The 18,397-nt window shown below is 34.6% G+C and overlaps 1 protein-coding gene across 1 annotated transcript in view; it reads left to right on the forward strand.

Annotated features, from left to right (window-relative positions):
• Window positions 1–18,397, forward strand: part of Kcnh8 (potassium voltage-gated channel subfamily H member 8) — a 368,692-nt gene that overhangs the window by 240,218 nt on the left and 110,077 nt on the right. Inside the window, exon 7 of the mRNA XM_046422707.2 lies at window positions 5,683–5,890. Within this exon, the coding sequence (XP_046278663.1) occupies window positions 5,683–5,890 (208 nt within the window). The remainder of the gene's footprint in view (window positions 1–5,682; window positions 5,891–18,397) is intronic.

An 18,397-nucleotide genomic window follows, 5' to 3' on the forward strand; every position in this document is an offset into this window, starting at 1 on the left:
AAAAATGAATGTGAAACTGTAATCCTATTTAGCATACTTTTTTTTTCCTTTTTAAATTGCCTGTACAATATTGTTTTTACTCCTTTCTTTTTTCCCAAGTTGGAGGGTTGAGAGTGTCGACATGGTTAAAAGGTTTATAACATAACTGAAAGGAAAGTTGGCAGGAGAAATCTTGTGTATTAATATCAATCAGTGCTACATCAAACTGTTATCTGGGCTTTTTAAAGTGCTTTTGAAGATTGAATTTGACTAGATAAGTGTACTATAATGAAAGTGTAATGACTTAAAACAGGCTTTTGGAAAGCTGCAAAAGAAGTATATAATTCACAAAATGTTTAAAAAAAAAAAAAAACCTTTCTGAATTCTCCTGGCAAATTGTTAAGTAAATGTTATTTAATAGAATTCTGTTTAAAATTATTTTGCTGCTTTGCTACTGAATACTAATAGATTTTTCATGTTCCATTTTTATTTGGATACTGAACAAATAGGAAAATCTTAAATGTGTGTATATGGTATGCAATTATTCATAAATTATTAAGAATTTATAGAATAGAATATATAGCATGTGTTTTTATATAATTAACATACACATTACTTAAACTAACGCGGATAAAGGATTTCTACAAGTCAAATTCTCATATCTTGATGAATGTTAAATACTTCACTTTCACTGGGCTTTTCACTGTACTCAGCTCCCTTTTTTATTAGAGCATTATAATTATACAGACTAATTGGGTTCGTTTTGACAAATCATACATGCAAGGAATTTGATTTTGATTTTCATCCCCCACTTTCCTACCCTCTGCCCTGCCTCTATTTCTCCTCCTCAATACTACTCAACTTCCTTTCTTCTACTTATACATGAAGGTGAAATTCCCTTGGGTACCTTTATATGTGAATATAATATGATTTTGTTAAATTCATTCCATATTTCTTCCCCTCTCCCTTCCTTTCTCCCTTTCATTCTCCTATATCTATTCCACTGATTTTTCCTATATCTTTATGAAACCTGATCGCTCCCACACACTGCTTTCTTTCCCTTTTTTGGTTCTAATTTCCACACATGAAAGAAAACATTCAATCCTTGATTTTCTGAGTTTGGGTTATTTTCACTTAGCATGATTTTCTCCATTTCCATTCATTACCAGCAAATGCCATATTTCATTGTTCTTTATGGCTGAGTAAAACTCCGTTGTGTATCTATGTACCACATTTTCTTGATCCATTTATTTATTGGCAGGCACCTGAGTTACTTTCATCATTTGGCTATTGTGAATTGTGTTGCTATATAATAGCATACTATTACTATAGTATACTGATTTTAGATATTTTGGATTATACCAAGGAGTGGGATAGCTGGGTCATATGCTGGTCCCATTCCTTGGTTTTTTTTTTTTTTTTTGATACTTCCCTTTTTAAAAAATTTCTTTCATACATGACAATAGTAGAATGCATTACATTCATAATTATCCATTCACAGCAAAATTTTTATAACTCTGCATATAAAGTACGTTCACGCCAAATTATGCCATTATACATGATCTGTCTTGCTGATTTTTTTTGCATTACAATTCTTAATACACCTTTATATCACAATATCTCTGTTTGTATATAAGGTATGTTGACACCAAATTCACATCTTCATACATGTATTTTGTATAATGATGAAGGTCTCCTTCCACCATCCATGCTATTATTCCCCTTCTCCCTCCCTTTTCCTCCCACCCCTATTCCCTTTCTAGAGGTAATCTTCCTTCCATGCTCTCCCTCCCTACCCCACTTGGAGAGGGGAGGGGGTTAAAGACTGGGACCATTCCTTGTTTCTTAAGGGATCTTCATACTGCTTTCCAAAGTGGTTGCATTAGCCTGCAGTCCCACCAACAATGTACCTTTTCTCCCACATCCCCACCAGCATTTATTATTCATGTTCTTGAAACTTGCCATTCTGAATGGAGTAAGGTAAAATTTTAGTGTTGTTTTGATTTACATTTCCCTGACTGCTAAAGATGTTGAAATTTTTTAATATATATTTTTTGGTCATTTGTATTTCTTCTTTTGAAAATTTGTTCATGTTTTTGCCCATTTATTGCTTGGGCTATTTGTTATTTTGGGGTTGAGTTTTTATTTCTTTTTGTATTCTGGATATTAACCCCCTGTCAGGCGTAGCTGGCAAACATTTTCTCTCATTCCATAAGCTCTCTCTTCACTTTCTTATTCATTTCCTTGGCTGTACAGAGCCCTTTCAGTTTGATGGCATGCCACTTACTGATTCTTGATTTTATTTCTTGAGCTTCAGGTATGTTGCCAAGGAAGTCGGTAGCTGCACCTATGTGATGGAGTGTTGACCTTACTTATTCTTCAAGCAGGTGCAAGGTTTCTGGTCTAATTCCTAAGTCTTTGATCCATTTTAATTTGAGTTTTATGCAGGGTGAAAGATAGGGATCTAAATTCATTCTTCAATATATAGATATTCTGTTTTACCAGCACCATTTGTTTAAAAGGTTACCTTTTCTCCAATATTCATATCTGGCCCATTTGTAAGAATGTGGGTCTGTGTCTTCTATTTCATTGGTCTGCATCTATTTTGATGCCAGTACCATGCTATTTTTGCTATTATAGCTCTGTAATATAATTTGAAATCAGGTATTATGATGCCTAATGCATTGTTTTTCTTGTTCAGAATGCTTTGAATATTCAGGGCCTCTTATTTTTCCAAATAAATTTATGGACTGATTTTTCTAGTTCTGTGAATAATGTCATTGGTATTTTGATAGGGATTATATTGACTATGTATATTGCTTTTGGTACTATGGCTATTTTGACCATATTAATTCCACTTGTTCAAGAGCATGGGAGATCTTTCCATTTTCTGAAGCCCTCTTCAATTATTTTCTTCAGTCTTCTTTAGTAGATCTTTTACCTCCTTGGTTTGATTAATTCCAAGGGTTTTTTTTTTTTTTGAAGTTATTGTAAATGGGATGGTTTTACTGATTTCTTTCTCAGCTGAATTGCTGATAGATTATAGAAAAGTTATTGATTTATGGATGTTGATCTTGTATACTGCTACTTTGTTAAATTCATTTTATCAGCCCTAGAAGTCTTCTGATGGAATTGTTTGGGGTCTCCTCGATATAGAATCATGCCATCAGCAAACAGTGATAGTTTGACTTCTTCTTTTCCAATTAGTATTCCTTTAATTTCTTGGCTTTTTTCATCATCATGTCCTGTGAACCTAGCATGACTGCTTTATGAAGAATGAAAGTGTAGATCAACATCTGTGTCAGTAAGAAAGACAAAGAGGAAAAAATAAATCCTCCTTATCAATGATTCTTTTCTGCTTTCCACAAGTCTGGACCTATGATCATTTAAAAACCTGATACATACGTTTGTTAGCCTCTTCTAATAGATTATGGTGAATTCTTTTATTTGAACAGAAAAGTTTGCTCAAGGTATTACATTTCTTCCCAAGAAAACATGTTGTGAGAAATGTTATAAATTATGTTGTTATACTGCAAAGACTTATAAAAAGAAAAAAAATAACCATCCAAAAAATGTGTCTTCCATATTTTTAAAATATCCAGTTAGTGCATCTCCATAGATGTCAATCAAAATGCATTGCTACCGGAACCACCATTTGACCCAGCTATTCCCCTTCTCGGTCTATTCCCTAAAGACCTAAAAAGAGCATGCTACAGGGACACTGCTACATCGATGTTCATAGCAGCACAATTCACAATAGCAAGACTTTGAAACCAACCTAGATGCCCTTCAATAGACGAATGGATAAAAAAAATGTGGCATCTATACACAATGGAGTATTACTCTGCATTAAAAAATGACAAAATCATAGAATTTACAGGGAACTGGATGGCATTAGAGCAGATTATGCTAAGTGAAGCTAGCCAATCCCTAAAAAACAAATGCCAAATGTCTTCTTTGATGTAAGGAGAGTAACTAAGAACAGAGTAGGGACGAAGAGCATGAGAAGAAGATTAACATTAAACAGGGATGAGAGGTGGGAGGGAAAGGGAGAGAGAAGGGAAATTGCATGGAAATGGAAGGAGACCCTCAGGGTTATACAAAATTACATACAAGAGGAAGTGAGGGGAAAGGGAAAAATAATACAAGGGGGAGAAATGAATGACAGTAGAGGGGGTAGAGACAGAATAGGGGAGGGGAGGGGAGGGAAGGGGGGATAGTAGAGGATAGGAAAGGCAGCAGAATACAACAGACACTAGTATGGCAACATGTAAATCAATGGATGTGTAACTGATATGATTCTGCAACCTGTATACGGGGTAAAAATGGGAGTTCATAACCCACTTGAATCAAAGTGTGAAATATGATATATCAAGAACTATGTAATGTTTTGAACAACCAACAATAAAAAATTTTAAAAATAAATAAATAAATAGGACCAAAAAAATGCATTGCTACCATCAAAAAAATGTCTTATATGCTTTGGCTTTGGCTCTGCCCCTAATTGCTCATGGCAATTGTTTTAAATACAGCTCACACGTTTGTGTATTGAAACTTACTGTGTTTATGTCACCATGAAAGGCAGAATGAGAGATAAAATTATGAACTAGATGTGGAAAAGGTATGAATCCCAGTTTTATCACTTGTCAGTGGAGTGCCTTCCTTGAGGAAGTTAACATCAAATTAGGACTAAAATGAAGTATTAACAAGTCCTACATTTTTTGAGCAACCTAAAAATGTAGCATTTTATCAAACGCTTTGCTAAATGTCTGACATCTAGAAAGACCTCAATACATGTTAGTTGGCCTCCACCCCCTACTTTTTTTTCCTTTCACTTTTCCCTTACCCCCAATTGACATTAAGAAGGTGTCATACACACTTGATAAAAGAGAAATTGCTATTTATAAGGTGTTTTGAGGTATGCAGCTGTCTACAAGTGACTTATAATTCTCATTGACAAATTCAGAATATCACCCAAAAGTAATGAATTTTGTTTCAGATTACATATTTACATTTAAAATAATTATATCTTTCTGTCATTCATCAATAAAACAAAATTCACATTTATAGCCAGTTGTGGACTCTTATAGGAGCAAGTAAAATTGTTTTTTAAAATGTACCAGCAAAATAACTCAGCTGCCTCATCTGAACACCCAAGCTCATGTCCCTTGTCTTTGCAAATAACTATTATTCTCATGTAAGGGGAGCACCACATTCTTCCCTTAAGCATTCTGTTTCTGGTCAGAGAAAATGAGGAGACTGTGTCAGTGTCATGTGTTTAGATGATTTCCTTCCTGGACTTCTGTTCTAGGTTTCATTTCACCAATGAAAAATGGTCCACATCGGTATCTGCCTATCAAATAAACTCCACCCCAGCAATGCCCAAGTGACAAAGTAGAAATCACAAAATCTTAGCATGTGACTACCTCTCTTTCTACCAGCTTGAAAAATGACAGATGAGAACCTGGCTCTAATGTAGGGAGAAAGTAAACCTTAGCACAGAAGAATAACAATTCATAAAAATGACTATAGAAAATGAACATAAAACTATGATGCACCAATTTAAAAAATTTAATGACCATAGAATTGAATCGTGATTATATTTAACTTCAAGAACTTTCCAGCATGGCTGTAAGTTAAAGTAAATGTCATGGCATGAATTTAATGCATGAGCCAAGTTGTGCTGCTCTGTCTTCTACCCAGGTGTCTCTCGTGCATCTCTTAAAGACTGTGCGGCTGCTTCGTCTTTTGCGTCTCCTGCAGAAGCTGGACCGTTACTCCCAACATAGCACAATCGTCCTGACTCTGCTCATGTCCATGTTTGCTCTCCTTGCCCACTGGATGGCGTGTATCTGGTATGTCATTGGAAAAATGGAGAGGGAAGACAACAGCCTTCTGAAGTGGGAAGTTGGTAAGGGCTTACATTTGTCACATTTTCCATTTTTAAGTTGAAAATGAAGGTTCTCTAGAATTTAGGAGGAGGTGAAAGATATATTTTTTTTCTTACTGCCAATTGTTTCTCTCTGTGTCACTCTATTATTCATAATACAAGTGATTCCTTTCAAAAAATATTTTCTGGAACAAACTTGTGGGGTTTTTTTCCAAAAGTTAACTGGTTAAACTTTATAGTTAAAGTAACTTTAAAAGATCAGAACAGCTATAAATGTGTTCAAATAAATAATGTGTGATTTTATCTTGACGTGTTCCAGTGTAGAGTTAGGAACAGTAAATCACTGGGCAACTGGTCTATGGCTGATCTCTGCAATTCTTTAAATCATAATAATCACTTATATATGAGGTTCTGTGTCAATAGAAAGATAACCCTTAAATTAATGGAGAGATACTCCCTTTAAAAAGAGAGAACTCTTATAAATGGTATACTCTATCCCATTTAGCACTCTTTGAGAATCTGTGCTTATAGAGAGGATTAGATATTTACAAATGTCATTTATAAAAATTCTGTATTCCCATAATACTTGAAATTTTATGGAGGATTCTCCAAGCGTTACATAATTCTGCATAAATGAATCTGAAACACTAAGCACATGGACACATTTTTAAATTCATGGTAACCACAGGAAATTTATAGAAAATAAAAATTCACAAGACCATAACCTTCTATCCTAAAATATCTACATTCTTCTCACAGTCATACCCTTTAAAGAACTGTCCCTATGTAGGAATTGTTTTTCTTAATCTGACATTTAATCAAAAGAATCTGTTTCCTACTTGACTGGAAGATCCTGCCCCTCATCATCTCCACCAAAAATCAATCTTGAACTTTTGAAAGAAACTCAGACCTTTTCAAAGGGATGAAGTCCCAGGGGACTCCCAAGAAAGAAAAGTGTCCTAACTTTTCCTGCCAGCACTTACTTGGCAGGATGCATTTGGAACATCCCCTGTGTTGACTCCTAAATGCCACTCTCTCACCATAGGACATACACAAAGCCTTCAAAGGGCATCACTGCCGAATGAGCTAGAGCTTTCAAGGAAGCAGCTTCAAGAAAGTGAATCTCCTGCTCAGCTTCTTAAACAAAATGTTCCTACACATTCCAACTTTATTTCTAAATTGCACAAAGCAACTGATATGTTCTGATCATTTTATCCTCAGAATGTTTTTTTTTTTTTAATTTTCCTTGTCAAAGCGTGTTTTCTATGCCTTGCTGTGGATCTCAATTCTCAGAAACCAAGGAAAGGGGTACATAAAGCAGCTGAGTGAAGAAAAAAAAACTTCCTAAATCAAATGGGACCCAATGAGAGGAGAGAGTTGGTTAAAAAGAGTATCAAGTCCTGCACTGTAATTTGATTAAAGCATTTACCTTCATCATGTACTGTAGCCTTGTCCTAATGGTATTCAGTGAACTACAGCATTAGCTCTCTGCCCTCTGTTTGGAGTCCATATTAACATTCTGACTTGTGGTCAGCACCTGATTCCTTTTTAGATGTGACCTAATTTCCTTCAGGCCCCAGACCTATACATTCATATTAATTTGTAAGGCTTGTCTAGTCTGAGAGTCTCCAGATGGGGAAATTTAGCTTATTCACGCTCTCAAATTTAGTTACATGAGGAAAGCTTTTAGTTTCATTTCCAACATGTCCATCCTGCCACAGATGTACAGTATAGCTGTTTTTCTTCCCACAAACATGCAGAGGTATTTATTTTTCAAGAAAAAAATGGACCAATAACCTAAACTGCGCCTGTGTTACCCACTTCCTTGGGCCTGGTGTTATGGTTTAGTGTGATGAATAAGAAGTTGTAAGCTGCAACTCCAGATAGCATTGGCATGATGAGATGAGGGGAAGAGCATTAGGCTGGGAGCAATGGACCTCTCCTGTCATCATGGCTCTATCACTAACCAACTCTTAGATTTCAGTCATTTTGTTCACCAGTCTGTGCCTCAGTTTCCTCACGTACAACAAGAGAAAGTTCACCACATAACTAGAAAGTCTGTTCTTAGGTTCCATAAGTATGACTCTGACAGACAAAAACAAACTTGATATTATTTGCTTCATATATGTGTATGTGTACATGTGTATATAAATAATAAGAATATATGCATAAACTTATTATAGTTCAGTATCTACATAAGCCATCCACTGCAGCCATCCAATATCCATCGGAGGGTACATCCATGAGTATATCCTAAGACTATAGCATGTCAGGAACTGACACATTCTATTCAGTTACCATAAGAATAATTGAACATTGATCTTTAGAGAGTTAGATTTCCTGGTCCAAATAACTCTCAGGATATGATTAAGAAAGCAGTGTGCTTCTTATGTCTGTAAATATTGTGTTTATTGACTTGGACAAGGACTGTGCCTTCCTATAAAAATTACTCACATCATTTGTTCACTGAAAACATTTTCCAACCGAGATTTGTATACAAATTAAATAATTATGACCTTCCCTGTCTAGTTTTATAATGAAGTGGTTGAAAGCCTAGGTAGATTTAGTTCTTACTATGTAATTTCTTCACTGGTGATGAATTTCATCTTTTTTGGTCCAATTACTATGAATCAAAATATTCATCACACAAATAAAATCCACTTAGAGAATACATTGTTCTCTGTCTTTGTGGCTAACATATAGAATCGATTCATCTTCCTGGAGGTAAAATTCCTTTCTAATCATTGTTAACTGCCCTGAAATGATTTTGTTCTTTTGTTCTTGGCGGGCCCTCTAATTACAGGTACAGAGTGTTTCAGTATTTTATAGCAGATGAAATCAGTGTTAATCTTTAAAAGATGTTCAGGGTCATGTCTTAAAGTATCTATTATTGGAAGGAAAAAATTGTATTTGTGAACTTTTGCTATATATCAGAAGCTGGCTATAAAGTGATTGGCCTGCTGTTGTCTTTTACTTCATTTTTAATGTATTTTGATATTATAATTTTAGAAAATTTGAGGGTTGGATTATTGTTCTATGTAATTTTAGATCTAGGAGGACCCGAGGCCAGCTCTTTGACTTGATGAGGAGAAATTTGACAGTATGTTCTACAAGTTCCGTGATGGCAAGGGTTGGTTTATTGTGTCCACTGCTGTTTCTCCACTGTGGGGTACAGCTCCAGGCACATGGCAAGTATACCCACAAAAATGTTGAGTGAATCAATGTTCAATGGCATTCAATTACTAAATGAGAGTCATGGCACAAGGACCTAGATTCTCTTGCTTTTTCTCTAGAAATCTAATCATCTTGAATATTATGAAGTTACAGAGAATGGCTATTGAGCAAACTCTTTCTGGCTAGGAAAATTGAGAAGATTTAAGAACAGAGTGATTACTTAAAATTTGGTTATTTTTTGAAAAATATTTATTTATGCCCATTATATGCTTGGCCCTGTCCTAGGCACTGGAGATACCAAGTAGTCTATTTAACCAAATAGCATATTTAATATCATGCAGCTTAAAGTCTAATGGGGAAAACCAAAGATTCAAAGGGTGTATTACAGTGATACGGTCCATAAGAGGAACAGGGGGAGAGAGGTGACAACTGATGCTAACTATATTAGCATAGACTTTTCAGGGATAGCCTGAGTTTTAAAGAATGAGTAGGTCTTGTTTGTACAGATGAGGAGAAAAGGGCATTTGTGATGATAGCAGGGACATGTCTGTATTAAACGGTTCTCTAGAACTGGCATGAAGGGTGCATGGTGGGTGGAAATAAGGTGATAAGTTCAAAGAGATGGATAAGCAGGCAGGCACCAAATCCTTAAAGACTGTGTCAACCTTTAGAGCTTGTACTTCATTCTAAGCCACAGTGAGACATGAAGTCCTCTTACAAACAGAAATCCTTCAAATCTAGAACACCAAAACTAGGGAGATGGTTCACTGTGCTCCATCTTCAATATCTGTAAAATGACAGTATAATAGTGCCAACCTCTTTGGGGTTGCCAATATTAAATTATACAACATGTATGAAGCATTTGGCATTGTACTTGGCACCTTGTAACTGCTTAATAAATATCAGCAATCACAACTATCATAATTTTATTATGACAATTACTTCTAATGAGAGAAATTAGCATGAGCTAATATAGGACGGTGACTTAGAACTTGCTTAAAACATGTTGCCTTCTGGGTTTAGTTGTGGCGCCAGAGTGCATATTATGTACTTTTTCATGTTTCCTAAAACTTTGTTTTTGATAAGCAACCTGCAAAAAAAAAAAAGTAATTTTTACATAGCCTCACAATTGCACACTTATAGGAGATTTCTTTTAAAAGGCCAATACAAGAGACAGGCCCCACATCCACCTTATAGGCTTGTTTGGGTTCATCAAATTTTTATGGAAGTTGGATGTAGTGCTTCAAGGGTAAGATTTAACACCATATTAGAGACATATCACCATTGAATCTGAGAGGTCTCTTTAAATTTAATTTTCATTTGACTGCAAAGGAGTGTTTTGAATGACCTATTTTAGGGTGGCTTGTTTGTTTTCAACAAGAAGACTTAAATTAAATTATATATGTGTACAAAGGACTGGAATATAGCTCAGTGGTGTGGCACTTTCCTAGCTTGCTCAAAGCCCTGGGTTCTATCTCTGTTACTACCCAAAAAAGAAAAAAGTGTAAGAAGACCTCAAATGTTTCCTTGTATGTATCCACATAGATACTTTTAATTATTATCATTTGTACGGTTCACTGAATGACATTGGATTGGTCTTTTAAAAGTTCCATTAGGATTCTAATAGAACTTAACTTGAAAAATTCAGATTTGAATATTGCTCCAGTAATTTATTAGGCATTTTGGCCAAAATGAACTCAGTATGTGGCTTTCCATAGAATTACTTTAGCTTCTACATCTGTGAAATGGATGTGGTAGCACAGACCCATGCAGGTACTGCCCTCACATAGTGTCTCGTGGACAATATGTTCTTGCCACTGGTGACTACCTTCTGACCACTACTGCATACTACCTCTGCTCCTACCGACTATTGAGGACATTTTCAAACTCCAACCACCTGCTCAAACTGATGTCAGTGAGCAATGTAGAAAGAAAATAGCAATACTATTGAAGTCTTATGAAGAGGCGGTATTTCTATCAGTCATTTTTCTTGATTGCAATAAGAAACAAAAGGGGAATTCATTAACAGGACCTGCAGACTTAGGATTAGGTTATAGAACAAGTCTCAGGAAAAGAGCTGTAGGCAGATCTAGTGCAAGAAGGTCAGTTGCTAACATTTTCCAAGAACGGCCTGAACACCTTTAGGTCTTTGTAGATCCTATGAAGGAACACTAACCTCCCCTTCACTTCTGACTCACAGTCCCTGAAGGGACAATGCAATTGACAAAACTTAAGTCACAAGCTTAAGTTCATGACTATGTGCGGTGTGAAGCTCCTCTCCAAATAGGAGATTAGCCAACCAACCAAGAAGACAAAAATGCCAATATCTATGATAACATCTTTACTCTTACACAAAAAATGCTGGCTGGGAGTATAACTGGGGGCAGAGCACTTGCCTAGCACGCACAAAGCCCTGGTTGAGAATCTTTAGCATCATTAAAAGGATAAAAAATTAAAACTAGAGTAAAGTTCATAAAACACTTATTAAAAATACTACTATGAATCATGGTGTCCTTCAGAGACATCAGGCCAAATGGAATTAGCTGAAATATAGGGAAGCAGTCTTGTCGACTACATCCTGCTCACTCTAGCACAGTCTATTCCTTATGTAAGCATGCCTGAGTATTTTCTCAGATAAACTGTATCTTTGTCAATAGCTCTATTTTGCACTAAAATGTTACCTTATATTCTTTTTCAAAACTAACTCTGTTTTTAAGGCCATGACACACTGAACTTTAAAATAAATGATCTACTTCAAAAGTTAGATGCTGGTAATTGAATGAAGCCCTTTTTTTCTCTTAATTCTTAGGTTGGAGTAGACTTATACATTGTAGATTTCTAAAAGTCCATCTATATCAACGACCAAACAACAACCAACAAAGGTTAAGAACCTAGAATGTAAAAAAAGAAGGATTAAGTCAGACAGCATTTTAAAATTTTCATTGAAAATGTTATCCCTAAATATTCGGATCTTCCTTGGTTCATAAAAGTTGATTGATATGAAAAACTCTGTAGTATTTATAAGACTCGTGTAAGGAAGAAAAATTTACCAGGCTTGTGATATTGTGAGCTGATTACTTCAATAATTGAATCAAATTTTCCTAAAAAGTATAGAATGTATGAATACTCTGCTTTTCAGCTTTTATATAAGGAATATAAAAACTTTTTGAGATAACCCTTACCTGTAGATTCACATTCTTGGAAATACATGAGATAAAGAAAGGGGGCCTACTAAAATGTAAGGCTCCCAATCATTCAGATGGTCACTATTGAAGAACTACTGGACTGTACTTTTTTAAAGTAGGGCCTTGAACTTTAATATGTACTGGAGTCACCCAAGGATCTCTGTAAAAACAAATTCTAACTCAGTAAGTCCAAGATGAAGCCCAAACCCTGTCTTTTCTACCATCTCCTGGGGGATCTCTGTGTTCTCACCACACTGTGGGTGGCAAAATTTTAGAAAATCTTGGGTCTTTAGGGTAATGCTGTACTCCCAGTGATAAAGAGTCTTAACCAGCAACAGTTTGGTGCTTTCTGCCCTTTTTTACCGCCTTATCCTTTTTTTTGATCCAGGGCATGTCTGCAAATTTATTTGGGCATAGCTTACCCCTAATGGACGACTAAGATCCACTGAAGAGTAATTAACCTTAATGCTGAATCAATACAGTACAGCCCTTTAAATGTCTCCCTCAGAAACCATCTGTGTTACTGTTGCTTCTGGCAAACCAAAATCAAATACTATCCATTTGAAAAGAGTTGCCAATACACTATTCTAGTTTGAGAAAAGACTCCAAGAAAACAGACAACATTTCCATGTTTTAGGAGCAAGATTTTACTCTTTTGCTATGGAGAGCAGATGTTTATTTTGAAAGCTCAGACTGGCTTTATGTTTTGAAAATGACAGTACAATTTGCTTATAGTAAAAAGTTGGGGAAATAAAACATATATGAATTTCTTTTATGAAATTGAATTATGTTTGCAAGTCTGATCTTGTGTTTAAAAATTATTTGATCATTTAGAGAGTGAGGAATACAATTGTATAATATTCTCCATCCTTTAAAAGGGAATATCTAGGTTTCTGGTAGCAGAGACAGAGTTCATAGGATTTCAAGTTGCCAGGGTTGCTTAGAGAGGAGGCAGGAAACACAGAAGCTACAGTATGCTCAGAATCTTTGCTTCAGAGTTTTGGAAAGTGCTCACACTTCAGAACAAACGATTCAAGCAATAAAGGATCTATTGTCAAATGGGAGTTCATAACCCACTTGAAGCAAAGTGTGAAAGATGATATATCAAGAACTATGTAATGTTTTGAACAACCAACAATAAAAAAAAAAAGAAAACATTGGATGGTGAAAAGAGAGGAGTACTTGCAATTATCAGCAGAATTAGATTTGGTTCCCAAGTCTAAGTAGTAAAAAAAATCGATGGAAAAAAATATGAGATAAAACTCTAGTGTCAATAAAGATAACTGTTATTAATAAAAAAAAAAGGATCTATTGTCATTGAGAACTGCAGCTCACACCATCCCTGTACTTAAGGACTGACAGGTATGTTAGCATAGTGTGAGCCCCTAGAAATCCTGAAGAAACTGAATCTGCTTTCTTAACCCAAATGTTGCATAAGTATATTTTGCTTCACAATCCTTCCCTTTTTTGTACACATTTTGAGTGTTAACATCTTATGAATTTGGAGTTTTAAAAAGCACACTTTAGGGAAAGTTGCTAAATTCAATATCATAATAGGGAGAATAATAATTATTTTAGTGTTTTTAAAATATAGGACACCATATGTATTATCTCACAGCAAATCTATAAGAATAGGAAAAGAGGATGTTCTCAACTATAAAATGGATATCATGAAAAATACTCAGCTAGAGAGTCATTGATGAACTTAAATAAGTAATGTACATGGAAGCAATTTGCAAGCTGAAAAGTGCTATAGAATTATAACTTGTTTTGTTGTGTAACAGTAATATATGCACAACATGTACACATATGTATATATGTGTGTGTGAGGTGCATTTATCACTCTCTCTTCCTCTGGAGACAGATGAAAGACATCTGTGTATTTACTATACTCTGTACCCCAAGCTCCTGTCTTTGTGTTCTCCCCATGACAGTGAGCATAGTGTGCACAGAGTCCACACACAGTGCATGCATTTGAGGGAATGAATTCAGCAATGAATGGTGGGCTAGGCCTCAATATCATATCAATAGTCCATTCCATCCACATTAAAAAATAAAGAAGTTCTGAAATCTATGATTCTTCAGTGTTTGGAAGTAGGTTGTTCTGTTTCTATATGTCTTCATAGCATCTTATCACTTACACTATTAAAGAATAACATACTCAAGACTCATTTGGTTAAAATGAGAACTGCCATAAAGTACAGATAGTAATGTCATAGGAGACCAAAAATCAGGGTTGGATTTCTATTGAACAGTCTATTTCTTTGGTAGATTTTTGCTGTCTGAATACAGAATTCCCTCAGTATCTAGATCACACTTGAGGTGGAACTGTTTTCTTTCTCTCATAAAAGACTGTGTAATACCTGGCAGTCATTAATATAAGCGCTGCTAGGTGTTCATAAGCACCATAAACTAAACCATGTTTGTTTTGTGATTCACATAATGTTGTCTACGTGTAGCATTACCTAAGTGGTTCCTGCTCTGGCCTTTTATGGAATAATCAACTTACAATCCGTAGTGTGTTTATTCCTCAGATCTTTGACAATTTCATAAAAACACTGCTTGCTTTCTGGTTTTCCCTTCTTAAATTAAATATTTCTTGTTTTTCATTTGTTGGTGGTAAATTTATTTACATATGTTTATGTGTATATATATATCATTTTTTAGTTTGTGATATTACTAACTAAAAAACTTTAGCTATTATCCCAATCAAGGAAGAATACACTACAAACTCATAAATCATTAGTCTATAATTTTATTATGAAAAATAATTATTATATAAATAAGGCTATGGGCATTGACTGCAGGTATAATATTAAATATTGATTGAGTCTAAGCCATTGATTTAAGTGTGGAGTGTGAAAATTCAAATTGGTTACAGGAGAGCACAGTTTTTGAACCTCTCACACTAAAAACTTTTTAACCAAAACACAAAGTTAGATAAACTTTGATAATGAAAGTCAAAGCAAGAGCCACATGTCATCTTTCTGAGGATAAAAGATTTGGAGCAGCTAATACTTTATGTCAAAGGCTAATTATTATTCTCTAATGATGGTCTGTTCATCTGAACCTTGCTATAGTATTTAGTATATATTTTACTAAAATCTTTATGTTACCTGTCATATTATGCCTCCTACAACATTACATTGTGGATTTTACAGGTCTTATTCCTAATTTAGTGTCTTGGGATTTGTACAATGTTGCAGTCAATCAGCAATTGTTATAGCATTTTTAGTTTCTTACTATGTGGTAGCATTGATAAAAGAGAATTATATGTAATAGTGTCAGCCTTGTAGGATTTTAATTTCACCTGGAATAAGAGAGCTAATCATATCTACCCTCTCTTCACCCCCTATCCCATTCTCCTTTTCTGTGCTTCCCTACTAAATAATGGTTCAAACATGTTTCCATCTTCTAGCTGGAGATAATTTGGCTTCCTGCTACTTACCATTCTTACCAGATCCAGAATCCATCCAAGGAACTTTTGCCTTGTCTCACTTTTATCTTTTGATCCTTGGGGAATATACTTGTCTCTTAAACATCTGGGACCCTGCCCTGGACCTAGATTTTGGCAGAGAGAGTCTCCTTTGAGTGTTTTCTCCAGTGTCTTGGGGATTTTTTTAATGATTTTTATTAGTGCATTGTGGTCAAAATGAATATTGGGGTTCATTTTGACATGAACATGGAAAATAATTTGCTCCTCCTTATTCCCCCAGACTTCCCCCATTCCCTTCCCCTATTCCCTTTTCTCTACACTATTGGTCTTTATTCTATTTATTTATAGTTTTTTTTTTAATTGGCGCTTTATAGATATACATAAAGGTGGAATTCACTATGGTATTCGCTGTGTACCTTTCACTTTCTGAGTCTGGATTGTTTCAGACAAAATCAACATACATGAATCAGTAGCTTTCTACTGAGAAAATATCAGGAAAACTATCCCATTCACAATAATCTAAAAAAAAAAAAAAAAAAAAAAAACATACTCAAGAGTCTTGGTTTTGAGGTTTTCTTGGCTGACCATTCACTGGCTTCCTATGGTCCTCCAAAGGATCCCATGACTTCAATCACTGGAAATTTTGCTCACCTCTGGCCTCTTCCTTTCTACCTATTGGTTTTTCCTGGGTTGTTTCTAAGGCTGCTAAGATCATAGATGGTGATCTGCTTTTGGCTCAGGGAGTGCTGTGTGCTTCTATTTCTAAATGAGTTCAAAGTTAAAGGTATATCACACAGGATATAGGAGAGCACTAAATTTAGGGTGATCTGAAAGATAATGTGACCATTCAATGAATAAAATGGTAGTCAAGGGGAGTATGATCTGAGTTGAGTCTTGCATCTAATATAGTTAATTAATTAATAGATTTTCTAAATGTCCATCCAATTTCCCAGCATCATTCATTGAATAATCCATTTATTCCTACTAATTAAATATGACACTTTAATTATACTTAATTGTGACTTATGACTGTGTACCTATGACTGTTCTAGGTTTCATTTTTCTTTCATTGACATTCTAATTTTATACCAATACTTCAGAATTTTAATCACTGTGTTCTTTAAACTTTGGTATAGCAAGTAGAAAGGGGACCATTCTAGCCTATTTACTAGCAAATCAATATTAGAAAAAAAAATTACCACCTTCAAAATCCAAATGGCATTTTAATTGGAATTAATTTTAGAAATTAAATTAATTCTTTTATAACACTGAGATATTTTTTCCAAAGTCTAATCCAAAGATTAGATACCATTAAAATGGTATCTAATCTCCATTTATTTAAAATATGTCTCTATGGAATTAAGTGAAATTATGTAATTTCCTTAACACAAATTGCATATATTTTTTATTAAGTTTATTTCTAAGTATTCATTTTTTCTAAGTATTTCATTTTTGTGCTGCTGTGAGTGGAATCCATTTTCATTAATTTTGTTCCAATCACTTCTGTATAAGAAGATTAGTGACTTTTAAATGTTTTGCATAAATCTTAATATATATCTAGTAATGTTTAATACATTTTAATTAATTCCTTATAGTTTAGAAAGATAGTCATATCATCTACAAATACTAACAAATTTCTCCTTGATTTTGAATATTCATACTCTTCTTGACTATTGGTTTGAGAAAAATATTTTATTAAATATCTACTCTAACTTTATTAAGAGATTTTTATTTAAAAGGTGTTTTATAAATCACCAACAAACATTATTGATGCTTGATGATCCACAGAAATTTAACATATGATTCTCAAAGATACATTTCATAAAAGGGGAAGCTATAGGGGACAATTCTTTTTCTGGAGACTGGGGAATCCATTATTCTAACCAAGTCCTGCCACCAATTAGTTGTGTGGACTAGGCAACTTTAGCAACCTACATTTTCCCCAGTAATCTCTTTTAAAATGAGATACTGTGTCCAACTCCTTTGTGATTAACCTTTTGAGAAAAAAAATGAAAGCTTTAGATTTTCTCTAATCACACATACATAAATAATATTTTGCATGAAATTACAGATAGTTTGTATATTCCATTGTGTTCTTTCATGCAATCCTAGTAACAACAACAACAACAAAAAATCCTAAAGCTGGTTGACCTCTGAGATCATTTACAATTTGAAAGTTTGACTACATTACTTTTCAGAAAACTGTCTTGTGCCTAAATCTTAGGCATATAGAATATATGTTGTAGACATGCCTCTTGTCATAGTGAAATCTGGTCTGTATAATTCATTTATTCTTAAAGTTCTGAACCTTTGGAGATTTTAAATATAGCTGTGTCTTTCAATTTTATGATGCAAACAAGCTAAGGCTGCAAAGGTAAACAATTTCACTTTACAGGCAACTTTTCAAAAATGTAATTTCTTAAACTGAGGGAAAGCATTACCACTCTCTAGATTACATGTAGAGGTAACTTGTGAAAAGAATGTTCAGAATTTTTGTGTTTTAGTATCTAAAGGACAGTCATAACAAAGCAGAACACGTAATATTTTAAGACTTCTGGCATTTGGACAGTGTTCCAGTCAGCCGAGTTGTGAGACCCTGCACAATGTAGCCTTTAATTCCTTGTATTTTGACCCCTCTACTCAATAATTTATGAAACTGTGTTCACTTGATTTATTTTTATTTAAGTGTAACTCATAGATTCACAGGATACCAGTGCAAGGAGGGACCCTAGA

The sequence above is a fragment of the Marmota monax genome, unplaced genomic scaffold (assembly GCF_021218885.2).
Source record: "Marmota monax isolate L192 unplaced genomic scaffold, Marmota_monax_Labrador192_F-V1.1 WCK01_AAM20220418_F8-fsc00278, whole genome shotgun sequence".
In the NCBI taxonomy this organism is placed as follows: domain Eukaryota; kingdom Metazoa; phylum Chordata; class Mammalia; order Rodentia; family Sciuridae; genus Marmota; species Marmota monax.